Source organism: Aplidium turbinatum, chromosome 14, assembly GCF_918807975.1.
Source record: "Aplidium turbinatum chromosome 14, kaAplTurb1.1, whole genome shotgun sequence".
In the NCBI taxonomy this organism is placed as follows: Eukaryota; Metazoa; Chordata; class Ascidiacea; order Aplousobranchia; family Polyclinidae; genus Aplidium; species Aplidium turbinatum.
The window spans coordinates 9,061,110-9,074,122 of record NC_137485.1 but is presented as its reverse complement, the minus strand read 5'-3'; the positions used below and the strand labels follow the sequence as shown (position 1 = coordinate 9,074,122).

The following is a 13,013-nucleotide window of genomic DNA, read 5'->3' as shown; positions in this document are numbered from 1 at the left end:
GTATTACCGACCAACAAGCACAAGAAGAATTGTCCAAAATCGAATGCACGATGAGAATGCAGGCAGTGGCCGTTCAGTTTCAGATGCAATGGATATCAACTAAAGACAGATTCCCGGTGGAAGTTTTTCTTGCAGTATTGGACAGCCTATACAATCTGGTTGGAGCAACGTCACAAGGCATACACCAATTCGTAAAGCACATTGCTATTGATTACTCCTCTCCAGAACTCAAATATTTCACATCAATTAAAGAAAATAATATCGACACCACGTTTCCTAACATTGACAATTTGTTCCCGTACGCATTTATCTATGTATGATGGTAACTAATTGTACTGGAGAGAGATCATTTTCAAAATTGAAGTTGATTAAAAACTAGCCTATCTGCGAAACACGATAGGGAAAAGCGGCTACACTATAATCAAAAAAATATCAAGTCTATAAAATATTAAATTACTTCCCAGTCATTATCTGTACATCAAATCAATCTGCTACAGGCCCCGCACTTGGTTAATCCGGCACTGATTGTTGTGTAGCCAATTGTTGTAGGCCTATTTGTTGAGCCAGTCTTTGGTAGGCTACAAGAAAGCAAACTCTCTCCCGAAACCATAGTTTTAAAAGTGTTTTTGGACACGTTGGTGAATTTCTTTATCAAACAATATCAGATGGATGATAAAACAAAAGCCTGGCTGCTCTCTAGTAGCCTTCCAGTGTAATTCCGGAACCATGAATGTTGTGTTGAAAATGAATTCTTAGTTCCGCCCGTGAACTCACACCCATAGATGAGAAGTATAAAACAAATGATAACTTTAATGTACAAACGATACCACCCAGTATATCGTGGACGCGTGAAAATAGCAAGACAGTCCGACCCTCGTGTCGTTATCTTCTATCGTTGATCACGGTCTTTCTGTAAACGAAAAGACCTTGGCTACTAACATAAAATAATTACGCTTAAAATGACGTTATAAACACGTTCAAATCAAAACAATCTACGATATATAAGAATCAAAGGAATCTACAAAACGGCAAACAAATCTACAAATCGATGTTACGTCGGAAGAACCGAATTATTAAACATTTTGTCGAAATGTGCTCTGTTGATCAATAACTAAAAAACAATAATGAAATAGCAAAATACACTCACCGAAATTTTGTCGGGCGATCCTTATAACTACTAACTTAAATCAATTCTCAACAGAACTGGTACGCTCATGTACTGTAGTTAACTAATGTAACATTAAAATCATGAATTTCGCTAAGAACAGACTTCATATATAGTACGAAAAGAGAAGAGAAATGATTCGAATAATAGCGTCATACTCAAAAAGATACAAGCTGCCTTTGCCGGCGCGAACTTCTAACTACGTTGGTTCAACGTCAAGATACACAGAGTAGACAAAATGTAAGATTTTGCTGACGCTCAGATAAACCGCTAAACGAAGCAGCATTCACAATAACAACACATTGGGCATTACGTAGCGGGTTTAGCATCAAAACAAACCAGTCAGTTGCCTAAAAAACGCTGCTTATGGCACAAATTATCAACAGGGGTTATATCAATCAGTGGGGATATTCTCTTTAAATGCTCGAAACAAAGGAAATAATTTGTTTTTTCTTGTTATGACCCGAAGTGACTTAGACATCGACTTCCGATTTTGAAACTAAAAAACAATGATGTAATAAGGGTGCGAACAGTGAACGTAACAATGAATTTAGGGTGGTGCAAGGATAGACCCTCGGTCTCAGAGTCTCACACGACACGACAAAGGAGAAGCTGTAATGATTGAGTCGACAGCAGTGGCAGCTTGAGACCATTTTTCTGTGCTTATATTTCGGTTGGCATATCAGTAAAAGTGTAGGCTAAGTTTGACTGTAATGTAGCCTAACTGCAAATTCAAATTAGCAAATTCGTTTTCGAATGTTGCTGCACATATTTTAGAATAGCCTATTGTGAGCACATGCACATTGCACATTTGACCCCTCGCATATTATGAGCAAATTTGTCTGTAGAGAAATAAAACAAAGTAACTTCAGCGAGTTTAACATGATGTAGTTTACACGTCATGTGATTTGTTTTTCACTGTATAATTTACTTGTAATCATTCCTGTGTCACTCGTTCAGTTTGTGCTTTTCAGTCTGGAGTGTCGTTAGTATACAGTTACAGTGCAAAGTCAAATTTACCTTACAATTTTCATTTTATATTGCAGATATGTAATTCCTGATGAGGACACACGTACGTGTCGAAAACGTTAGAGTTTATTTTTAATTATGTTATATTTGTGTATGTAATACATCATGTTAAACCCGCTGAAGTTACTTTGTTTTATTTCTCTGTGGTTCAACAAAGCAAACTCTCTACCAAAGCTTTATCATACTTGTCTGTATATTTGAGCGGGAGATTTTATGTTGTTTTCAGAACTAAAAAGTAGAGTAGATTTGATGTTGGTTTTTCGTTTCATTTGAAGTTGTGCGTTTGATCCCTCGCATATTGTGAGCACATGGTAGGCTACATTTGAGCTTCCTGTATACTGTATAGCCTGCTGGGACCACGTCTGTATATTTGAGCGGGAAATTTTATGTTGTTTTGAAAACTAAAAGTAGTGTTGATTTGATGTTGCTTTTACGTTTCATTTGAATCAGGAAATTTCAAATCATATATTGAAAGGAAGCGACAAAGAGTTGGCAGATTTCATACTGGATGTATGTAGCCTTGAAAGAAGCATAGTTGGTGTGGAATTATGGAATCTAACTCGTTTAACAGGTGAGTCGCATTATTTTTTGTTCTGTATTTAAATTCAGTATGTTTTTAAAAATTCATTTCGTTAGATTTTTAGATCCAAACGTGTTCAATAAAACGGGCTTGTTCAATAAAAGTTTGCCTTAATTGCGATGCTTGTTGTCGGTCCAATCCAGCTTGATGGCGTTTACTTTTCCTGTGGTGTTCAACAAAATACTTTTTATCGCACTTGACTTCACTATAAACTCGCAAAAATTGCACCTTAATTTAATTCACCCCGGGAGTTGCATTAAATTCATCAGGAAAATCTCGACAAATCTGTCTAACTTTTGCTGAAGACGGTTTAGCTTGCTTAGGCATTGTTGTATTACAGAGTCAGAATGTCAGTAAGCTATTCCTAAAATCCAAACTGTTGATTTTTGAAAAGACTACCGTATGTTTGTGAAGAGGAAGTGTTTTATAAGAATTATTTAAATAGGTAACAATGGACAATTTGCTATAAATGTTACTTCTGATCCAAGTGGGCATTGTGACATATTTCCTGCTTTTATGGGTTACTATGGTTTAATTTTGTCGCAATTCCTGATTTATAATGCTTCTATGAGGATTTTGGCAAAAATTACTCTCAAGAAACACAAAAAGCAGAGGATATCTCATGTGATAAAGTTTGCTTTAGTGTTTTTTTTTAAGTTACGCAAGTTCTTTGTTTTTATTATTTTAGGGGTAGTCTACCTGATGAGGCACTTTTGCATGTGGAAGAGGATAGAACCTCCCCTCATGAATGGTAAGCTTATGGGTTATTATGAATGCAGGATATTTAAACTAAAAAATTAAAGTTGAAATAAATGTTAAGATAATGTCTCATGTTATGATAAAGCTTGCGTCAGTGCTTTTTTTTGAGACCACGCTCAAACTCTTCTGGAGTGTTATGAAAATGATTTGTAGGGGTAGTGTTTCTGATGGGGAATTATATAAAGCTGCGAAGGAATTCTCTCAGAACAGACATGGGTGGGTTAGTTTTAACTTTAGTGAGCTTGTGTATTAAAAGGCTTTTATTTTATTTTGAAAAATAGGAGAAAATACATCTAAAACTTTAAATTAGAATTTTTAATCGGGAAAAGATTCGTGAAAAATGAGTTTAGATTGGTTCCAACCATAATACCTGTAAAATTTTATATGAACTATTTATTGAACAGTAAACAGAATAAGGACGCTCTCTCCAAGCTCCAAGTTTTAGAAGAAAGTTGGTTGGCGAACTTCATGCATTCCGACTCTCAGATTGAAGGACTCGAAGCAGACTGGAGGTAAGCTTGCATTATTTTTGACACACTATTTTTATCCCGTGTCTAATTCACCTTCTAGAAGAAAAAAAAATTAATTAATTTTATTTTACTAGTTTATGGTTCCTATAATGAGAAACATTTGGTGGGTATTCCCTTTTTGTTTTTATCTTAAGCACGGTTCCTGAAGAGTTTGATTTTTCTTGGCTGTAGTTGGCGGATGTACAGTCGACATTGGAGGAGTGTTCATACACACCAAGTCCTGAACAACCCCATCCAAGATCGGTTAAACTTCCTACTACGGCTTGGTAATGCGCAAAGAAGAACCAATCAACTTCGCCAGAATTTTATCCAAAGTATTTTTTTGAGACAAAAAAACAAATTTAATGTGAATCTTAGTTTCGGATATTTCTTGAAACAAAAAACTAGTAATGAACTTTGTTATTTTCACCCATCATCTAATAATTTTATATTTTTGACCAGCCATTCTTAATATCGAATACTCCTTATTTCACTCGCTTTCTTGATGAGATATCCAACAGACATATTGAAGAGTTTACTTCAAAGATTGTAACGAGCTTGATAGTAATGGATTCGCTATGCATATTCGAAGGAGAGCTGCAACATTTTCTTCCACTGTTCACCTCAATAAGTTTTAAAATCATTTTTGTTACATTTCAGATGTCAACCGCTTTTCTCGTTCTTTGAAGTGTTTGAAGAATCGCAAATTGTGGAAAATTCATTCTTTTCTACGGCATCATAGTAAGTTATATCATAATGATTTGAAGCAAATCCACTCTGGAGGTGTGTAGCCTACACTTTATCAAAATCGATTTCAAACACTTGAAAACGAAGGGATCTGTGTTTCTCAAAATGAAAGATATTTTATCTTTCGCTGTGTTTATGATTGTGAAACCCGATTTAACACGTGTGATGTCCCTTGTCCAACCCCATTATGTTTTGCTATCAGTGCGCATCATCTTTAGAAGATGTCGTTAAACCCGATTTATAAAATGAGTTTTTTGAGGAATGGGGAAAATGGCTACCAGAGCAAGCTTGCTCTCAACATAAAAGCGACTTCAAAAAACATAAATTGTGTGGTAGTGCTTGGGTGCAACACCACTGTTGTAAAAATGAAAGCAAGTTCCAACTTTGCACACCTGGACTTTTTAAAAGCGAATATGAAGGAGACGGCGCAGTAGCATTAGGTTTCAAATGTTATTATTGTTTTGAGGGAGAAAAATAAGCAGACGAGCAAAGACATCACCATCCGTCAATACCCACTCTCAAAAGATGGTTACCTTAGTGTTTTAAAAATTAAACTCTCGATAATCGAAAAAAAAAACACCGGGTTTAGAGTTCACAACCATAGGATGTATACATACCTCCAGGAACGAATTGGTTTAAATTATTTTTACATCAAACGTGTTGTGCAGGAGGATGGAATCTCCACAAAGCCTCTGCGTATATGATTCAATGTATTGTTTGTTTCGTTTTGTTTCCATGATATATTTGCGTTACTTTGTGTATGTATTATGCTTTTTCTTAACTCAAGGGTTGTAATGGGAAATAATTTACTAACACTCCACGTTGTTTATTTTTTTGTTATTATTATTTTCTTTTGTGGGGATCAGGTTCATATGTATTTTTATTTTATTATTTAATCTACAGCTTTCTGTTTTTTTTTTTTCAGAAATTTTATAGAAGAAAAAGTTTTTTAATAAGTTAACTAGCTAATAAAATGGAGATAGTTGTTGTTGAAATTGACTGGATTGTGTAGCGTCTGGAGAAAATGTTCAGAGAAATCGAGTGGGAGCATGAGGCCGTGAGTTCTTTTAAAATAAAAAATAAAATCATAATGTCTCACTCTTTCTTTTTCTGATGTAAATTTTTTTTTGCTTTTGCAGAAAGGATTAGAGGATCTCATCAAGGATATAAACGAAAGGCGTCGGGTGCTGCTCACACTATTAGGAACTGAAAGTTTATAAAAAGTAAATTTATTATTATTATTTTATTATAATTAATTAAATTATTATTATTTTATTATTTTTTATTTAATAAGTTTGGTTTGATGGAGAGGGTGGTGGTGGTGGTGGAGAATTCCTACTTCTTGAAATCAATTTATTTATGTAGCCTATTTTGTCTTTTTCAGGAGAGGGGTAAAAGTGTTCTATCATCTATACCCACAAGTTTTTGATAAAAGTATTCTCAAATGTCTTGCGACGAAGAGCCGGAAGGTAGACGAAAAAGAAGAACGCCTTTTTATATTGTTTTTTATCATATAAATAAACAAAAAAAAGACAATGTCGTTTTCTGATGCATGTTTTATTGACAAATCAAATAAAACAATCACAGAATAGAATCTAATTTAATGCGCTTTTGAGGTCGAAAAGTGCTTACTGTTTGATCCTTTAGCACTTTCAAATATTTGAGAATTTCTTGTAGTTGGTGTCGATCTTCTGGAGTTGGCAAGGGACACGCTTCATGATAAACCTTCACATTCACTTTACCATCGATAATATAAGAGAGTTAGGCAGCTGGCGCGAGACTTTCCCACCGGTAAAATTCAAATCAATTTGTTGAGGTAGGAGCTCCTCTTTCACACGCTGGCTATGAGCACAATAATTTGAGTTTTCTTCTTTGCTCCAGTATAAAATTTGTAGATATTTCTTGAGAGGAAAGCAAAAAAGTGGTTGTTTTACAATTAGTTTTTTTCGCGACTTTGCAAAGTTGTTCAGAATGAAACGCTTTTCTTCCGACACGAACAGATAATGAAGCTCGTCGTAAGTGGGGGTTGAATCCAATTTCGTGTTTCACACAGACAGTACCGGCGATGTCAACAAGTTTTCCTGTAGCTCGTTAAAGTTTTGAAACAGCTTCTTTATAGCTAAACTTTGTTCAGCCTCATAAACTGGTTCATAATCCCGCACATACGGTTGTGGCACATAGATTGGTGAGATTTGTTTCTCCATGTTTTCCAAACCAACGCATAAAAAAAATCATTTCACCCTTTTTTACTGTGAAAAGGTTTTCCCTTTTTCCTAACAAAAAGAAATGTGGTTGTGTTTTTTGAATAAGTATCACAGATTAATCATGGATACTGAACAACTGGCAAGGGTTTTACAGACCAATCCATATGCAAGGACAGTATTTAAAGGAGTTTTCGCGAGGGATCAATTGATTGAAGTTGACTTTAAAAACCCTGGCTTATGCGTTATCAATCTTGACTTGTCCGATCAATTTGGGTCACATTAGGTAGGGATTTTCACTGATGAAAACCGCAAAGCGACTTATTTTGATCCTTTAAGAATTCCATCCAATGTATTGAGAAATCTATCTCTTCATCCAAATAAATGCAGAACACAACACCGACGGTATAATTTTTATTTGAACAATTTATTAACGCTCTAAAATTTATTACCACTAATCATCTGGGTATAAATCAGGTGGGTATAAATCAGGTGGGTATTGAAGTGGTTTCAACCTCCTCAAACAAGTCAAAAATCTCGCAAAGGCATTGGGCGTCACATCCCCGATACTCACATCTCCTAGGGATCCCATTGATCAGCAGTTTGAAAGGGGCTAGATGTTTTTTCTTCTTAAAGAGGAATTGAATCAACTTCTTAATCACTTTCCTCCACATCAACTAACTTATTGGATAAGGGGCTAAGAAGGGATCTAAGAGGGTGGATAGAGTCGGAATGCATCCTTCGGAATCGGATAAGTCGAACCTTTCAAAATCACCTTCACCTTTAGGGGTTGAGCTATCTAAAGGGACAATGTAGAAAAAATGTTCGCGAGCGCATAACAATACCGGCTCATCTATACACAATACACTACCACTACTGCAACTCGCTTTTGATATCGCCTGCTGATGGCACTTTTTCTGAACAAGTCTCTTTTTCTCTTCTGATATCAACCTGTAGCAATTGATTCATTCCTTTCCGTTTCCTGAACTTCGCTATATTTGTACGATGGATGACGGATGTCCTTCCACTTTGTGATGCAGTTTTATAATAGCCTATAATATTGTTATAATGCTCAACCCTGTTGTAGCCTATTGTTGTGTCTGTTTTTGATATTGTTGTGTAGCCTATTGTAGTAAAAACCCAGACAAGTGGACTAACTTTATTTAAGGTATATTTGCAAGGTCGGATAAATGTAGACCTACACATTGTTTTTTGTTGAAATCGCACTCCCCCTTTAAAGCTACTTGCTGGTTCTGCTTCGGATTCCGACCACCGCAAAGTGTACAACTGTACATAGTTTATTGTAGCAACTGCATGTTAGCCTACTTGTCTTCAACATATCAACGCATGATTGCCGATGATGTAAACTCTTTTGCCTCAGGCAATTGAACAAAAAAAACAAGACGATTAGACGTTTCGTCGTTTTCAAGCAATGGAGACGCGTTATGAAGTGTTAAAAACTGTTGGACTACGATTACGAGTAGACTACGTTGTTTTTGTGAGGCTACATTTGACATGAAATTATTTGCTCATTGTTCAAACTTTCAAGTGTAGCCATAGGCCTACGCCCCGAGAAGCAGTCAGACAGCTAGTACCTAGGCCAGGGCTACTCAACTGGCGGACCGCGGTCCGAATCCGGACCTTCTACGTGTTGATGGTGGACCTTGAACTTTTGGAAGAATAACCTCATTGCCACGTTTCAGGGCTTTTTTAAACAGATTTCTACAGGGAGGAAGCAATTTTTACTTTGATTATCCTAGTTGCTTGGGGGCTTCGACTCCCAGACTCCCCAATAGTCACTCCCAGATAGTTTAACTTTCGTGGTTGCGTGTGAAATAACTTATTCACGGACCGCTAAAAATATTCAACTTGTCTAACTGGACCTTTGTTAAAATTACTTGAGTAACCCTGGCCTAGGCTATAGGTGCTGCAGGCTACTAGCTCATGGACTTGGAACTTGCTGTAGCCTATCGCCTATCCTAAACCATTAGAAACCAGCTAAATAGCTAGTTGTTAGTTTTCTTTTCATTGCTTTAGGTAGCCTACTGTACCGTTGTAATTTTATTTCCTTTTAGATCAAGCCAAACCACAGTTTATGTAGCCTATCCTTATACAGTTTTCTGTCAAATTTTCACGAAAGGCCAAGTGCTTTGAAATTGAAATAAGTTACTGCATTGCGTGATTTGTTTGATGTGCTGTCTCACAGCTTCAACGCATTTGAAGCAAGCTTGGTACCATCATAGATGACATGGTACCATGTAAGGTGACCACACTCTTGTCTGTTTGCATTTTGAAAATTTAAATCAAAGTGCTATTTCTTATAACTCATCTGGCATGCTCTTTGTCTCCATTATCGTTTGGAAATTAGCCATTTTCTTCCAGTCACCTGAATTACCTTCCAAATTTCTATTATTTTTAATGACTGTAGGACTGCAAATTTAAATTAGCCTACCTTGCTTATTGTAGGCAAGTTATTGAATTATATTTACGGTGACACTAATATTAAAATTTAAAACATATTTTTACAGCTATTAGCCTACTACTGTATATTCAAAGACTACAATAAAAGTTATAAAACCATATAGCAGGGGGATTATTTGTGTACAAATATGGTTTGTGCGTTTATAATTGCATTAGCAATAGGCCTAATTCAACTCTTCGATTCATCCAAATTATGTGCTGGAGACCTTACCGTCGCGATGCGACACGACAAAGAGCACCTCAAAGAGGGACTGAAAGAAGTAACCGAAAGTTCTCTAAAAGATATGAACGAAAAAGAGTTGCAATTTCACTTCTTTAGTCAACACGATACCAGCGGAGATAAATCTTTGGATAGAAATGAACTAACCGAATTAATTTTGCATCATCAGTTTGCACGGCAGTCTTGGAGACCTGAACATAAACGACATCAATATGGAAACAAGGAGCTTGAAGCAACTGTGGATGACCTTATGGAGCAAAAAGACAAAGACAATGATGGAAAGATTAATTTCCAAGAATATATACAACCTTGAAAGTGAACCTTTGCAAGTAGCCTACGGTACCGTATAGCCTACAGTAGGCTTCTAAAGAAGTTTGCCATTTCATGTCTTCACGCCATCTACAAATATAATCTTCAGTGGCGTAGCTCAGACCTGATGGCAAATCGTAATTTTAGGGTTTTCAAACAAATGAGAAATGGGCCTACAGTGGGTAGTTTATATTGGAAACTTCCCAGCAAGGGGTCGCATTAATTTTTTTTCTATGGTGGGGTCGCACAATACAAAAATTTGAGAAATCCTGGCGTAACTAGAAGGTTTGTGGCCAGAGGGGGCCGGGACTCCCTCATAGGCCTAGTAGTTTCCTGTGCCTTCATCTCCGATAAGTGCTATTTCGATAAGCGATAAGTCTTAAGTCTTGCTTTTTTGCGGACTTTTCATCCTTATTTTGCCATTCATGGTTGGTAGGCCTACCAGCACAACTACGTCATCGCATTCTTTCTTAACGTAGTTGATAGATTCGACTTCATATTTGGTAAGAAATTTAGTGAAGAATGCACGATGCATCTCTATAAACTTGATTCTTTTTCAGCTTTGACTTATCGATGGTCATTTCATCAGGCATACGTTTTTATAGCTAAAAAAATTAGTCGGCATGTTACACTATACCGTGGTTTTCTCAACCGGTGAGCATCTTGTAGGCAGGGGCGTAATCAAAAAAAAAATTCAAGGGGGGGGATTATTGTACATGACAGTGAGCCCGGCAACAATCGGGGAAAGCGAAACACCCATGGGAGGACTGAGACTCTGAGGGGCCTTTTTGAAAAAAAATTCTTAAAATTGCGCAAGCTGAGAGTAGCTTACTTTCTGCGTAAATCCATTGTAAAACTCTGTCAAATGATGCTGTAAGAGTAGGTAAATGTATATTTAAAATATTTGGGGGGTCAATTGCTTCCTATGTCCGATTTGTGAGGCTGACATTTAATAACTTCGCACTTTTTAACGCCTTTTGGTTCCATCATTAGGTTTGTTGTTTTCCTAAATTGCGTACCGCGTGTGCGAATATTATCACGTCGTCCATGTTGTTGCAATATTCGTCATTTACGATCATGTTCATATTTGTTGTTGTTTCAGTTAAAAGTTGTCTGTCGTCGGCCTTTTTACATTATTTTACCTTCTTTCAATGCCTTCTTTAATTACTTTTACTAGCTTTGTCATTGAGTTGTTTTTTATTTGAGTCATTAAAATTTTCACCAGACTGTATCATAATCAGTCTTTCAGTGGAAACGTTTCTTTCTCCCAGTCATCTTTCGAACAACCTCAAAGCAAAGCACGTACGCTAGCTGATGACTGCGCCAAGTGAACGTGACTGAACCAGACAGAGCAAACCGAAATTTTTCGGAGAGTCAGTTTGGATTTTATTTTTATTGTGTTAGAAATAGTTCCTTAGCCTAGTTGTATTATAGTCCGTGATGGCGTAGCAGTCACTTGACGGTTCTGGCTCAGCGCCAGGGGCGGCAGGCTGCAAGGGGGCGGCAAAATGAGGCTGCACAGTGCACACATCACGAGAAATGAAGTAATCCAAAAATAAATAAAGACGACGAGGTGGACTTTTTGGAGTTAGCTGTGGAAATTGACAGATTTAAGAGGCTGGTGCGAAGCAGTGAAACCACGTTTGATCGTAATGCAACAGCGTTTGATGTTTTACAGTGGTTAGCTAAATCACACCTAGGCTACTTGATTCGACACCATATTTATGCTTGTGTTGTCTGAAACTTTATTTTACCATTGGTGTTCGTGTTTCAATTGCGAGCTGTGAGAGGAGTTTCTCAAAGCTCAAAATGATAAAGTCGTATTTACTTTCTACCATGAATGATGATCGGCTATCAGCTCTATCGATTCTTTCTATAGAAAAGACCACGTTCAAAAACTTGATTTTGAAGATATTATCGCTGATTTTGCTTCGGCGAAAGCTCGAAAAGTTCAATTTGAGGCGGCTATTGATCTTTTATTTGCCTAATACATTTATTGTCCATTTTTTGTCTTTTATTTTTGGCCTTAACGCTGAGACAGTGAGGTTTCTTTCTCAAGCAATATAGAACTTCTGAGACGCGGCACATTATTTGTAATTATTTTTATTGAAAAGATTGCTTGAACATGAAACTATTTCAAATTTGCTGCAGTCTACTTAGGGCGGCATTTTTAACAAAAGCCAGGGCGGCAGCATATGCTCCTACGCAGTGCCGGTCTTTGGGGTGTGCAAACCGTCCGATCGCACAGGGCCCGCAAATTAGGGGGCCCGCAATTTACTCAGAAACTGCAGTGATTTTGCCTTTTCTAATGGAAAAATTCAACAAGTGAGTTCAACAAATAAGGAATTAGCAACAAGAAAACATAGAGACTCAACGGGTGCAACCTATTTTGTACTCTGAAAAGATCGAGAAGAAAAAACAACAGAGCCGAAGTTGCTGATCGGAGTTGCCGCAAACATTTCAAAATTTCTCGATCTTTTCAGGGGACGAAATAGATCAAAACTTTTTATTATTACACGACTTCACGGTACGAAATCGGGATAGCCTACGAATTTTTCAGGGACGAAATAGGTTGCATCCATACTCAACATAGACCCATAGCTTTATTTCCGCAAAATGCCAAAGAAAGCATGATCTTATCCTTTTGCTATGCCACCGGACAGCACCATTTTACAGTAATATTTGTACCCAAATTTTTGTTGAACATGCTCTCAGAATGCCCCAAATTCAAAGTAATTTTTCAAAATTTTCTAGGGGAGACCCCACGCTGCCGGTGTTCGCCCGCCGACCGTCAAACCATCCCCTCCCCTTTCAAAATACCAAGCTACGCTACTGAATTGGATCATTGTCATTGGGGCCCGCAAAGCATATTCCGCACAGGGCCCGAAATACCCTAAGACCGGCACTGCTCCTACGCCACTGATTGTAGCCTGCGTATTTTATAAACACTTGCGACAAGGGCGATTTAAACTTTACTGAAAAAAAATCAAAAAATAATCCTAATAAGCTTAGT

General features: G+C 37.1%; 2 protein-coding genes across 4 annotated transcripts; both read left to right on the top strand.

Moving 5' to 3' along the window:
• Nucleotides 1-2,696: 2,696 nt before the first annotated feature.
• Nucleotides 2,697-6,315, top strand: LOC145783668 (uncharacterized). Of its 3 annotated transcripts, XR_014290933.1 has the most exons (7): nucleotides 2,697-2,765; nucleotides 3,463-3,525; nucleotides 3,938-4,045; nucleotides 4,703-4,783; nucleotides 5,715-5,846; nucleotides 5,929-6,012; nucleotides 6,174-6,315. XR_014290933.1 is itself a non-coding variant. In XM_082595555.1 (6 exons), the coding sequence occupies exons 1-6, from the start codon at nucleotides 2,743-2,745 to the stop codon at nucleotides 5,526-5,528; spliced, it is 441 nt and encodes a 146-aa protein (XP_082451681.1). In that variant the 5' UTR covers nucleotides 2,697-2,742; the 3' UTR covers nucleotides 5,529-5,608. The 3 variants fall into 3 exon arrangements, 2 of the variants coding, with proteins under 2 accessions (XP_082451681.1, XP_082451682.1); XM_082595555.1 differs by lacking the exons at nucleotides 5,715-5,846; nucleotides 5,929-6,012; nucleotides 6,174-6,315 and adding exons at nucleotides 4,235-4,329; nucleotides 5,458-5,608; XM_082595556.1 differs by lacking the exons at nucleotides 5,715-5,846; nucleotides 5,929-6,012; nucleotides 6,174-6,315 and adding an exon at nucleotides 5,458-5,524.
• A 3,374-nt stretch (nucleotides 6,316-9,689) lies between these two features.
• LOC145782876 (multiple coagulation factor deficiency protein 2 homolog) lies at nucleotides 9,690-10,004 on the top strand. Its single transcript, XM_082594640.1, has one exon. The coding sequence runs from the start codon at nucleotides 9,690-9,692 to the stop codon at nucleotides 10,002-10,004; it is 315 nt and encodes a 104-aa protein (XP_082450766.1).
• Nucleotides 10,005-13,013: the final 3,009 nt, after the last annotated feature.

What these genes read in the sequence shown, in the direction of transcription:
- LOC145782876 (XM_082594640.1), top strand. Translation starts at nt 9,690, where the DNA reads ATGCGACACGACAAAGAGCACCTCAAAGAGGGACTGAAAGAAGTAACC.
- LOC145783668 (XM_082595555.1), top strand. Translation starts at nt 2,743, where the DNA reads ATGGAATCTAACTCGTTTAACAG. An exon ending in GAATCTAACTCGTTTAACAG is followed by an intron (nt 2,766 to 3,462) that starts GTGAGTCGCATT and finishes TTATTATTTTAG; the next exon opens with GGGTAGTCTACCTGATGAGG. An exon ending in AAACTTCCTACTACGGCTTG is followed by an intron (nt 4,330 to 4,702) that starts GTAATGCGCAAA and finishes GTTACATTTCAG; the next exon opens with ATGTCAACCGCTTTTCTCGT.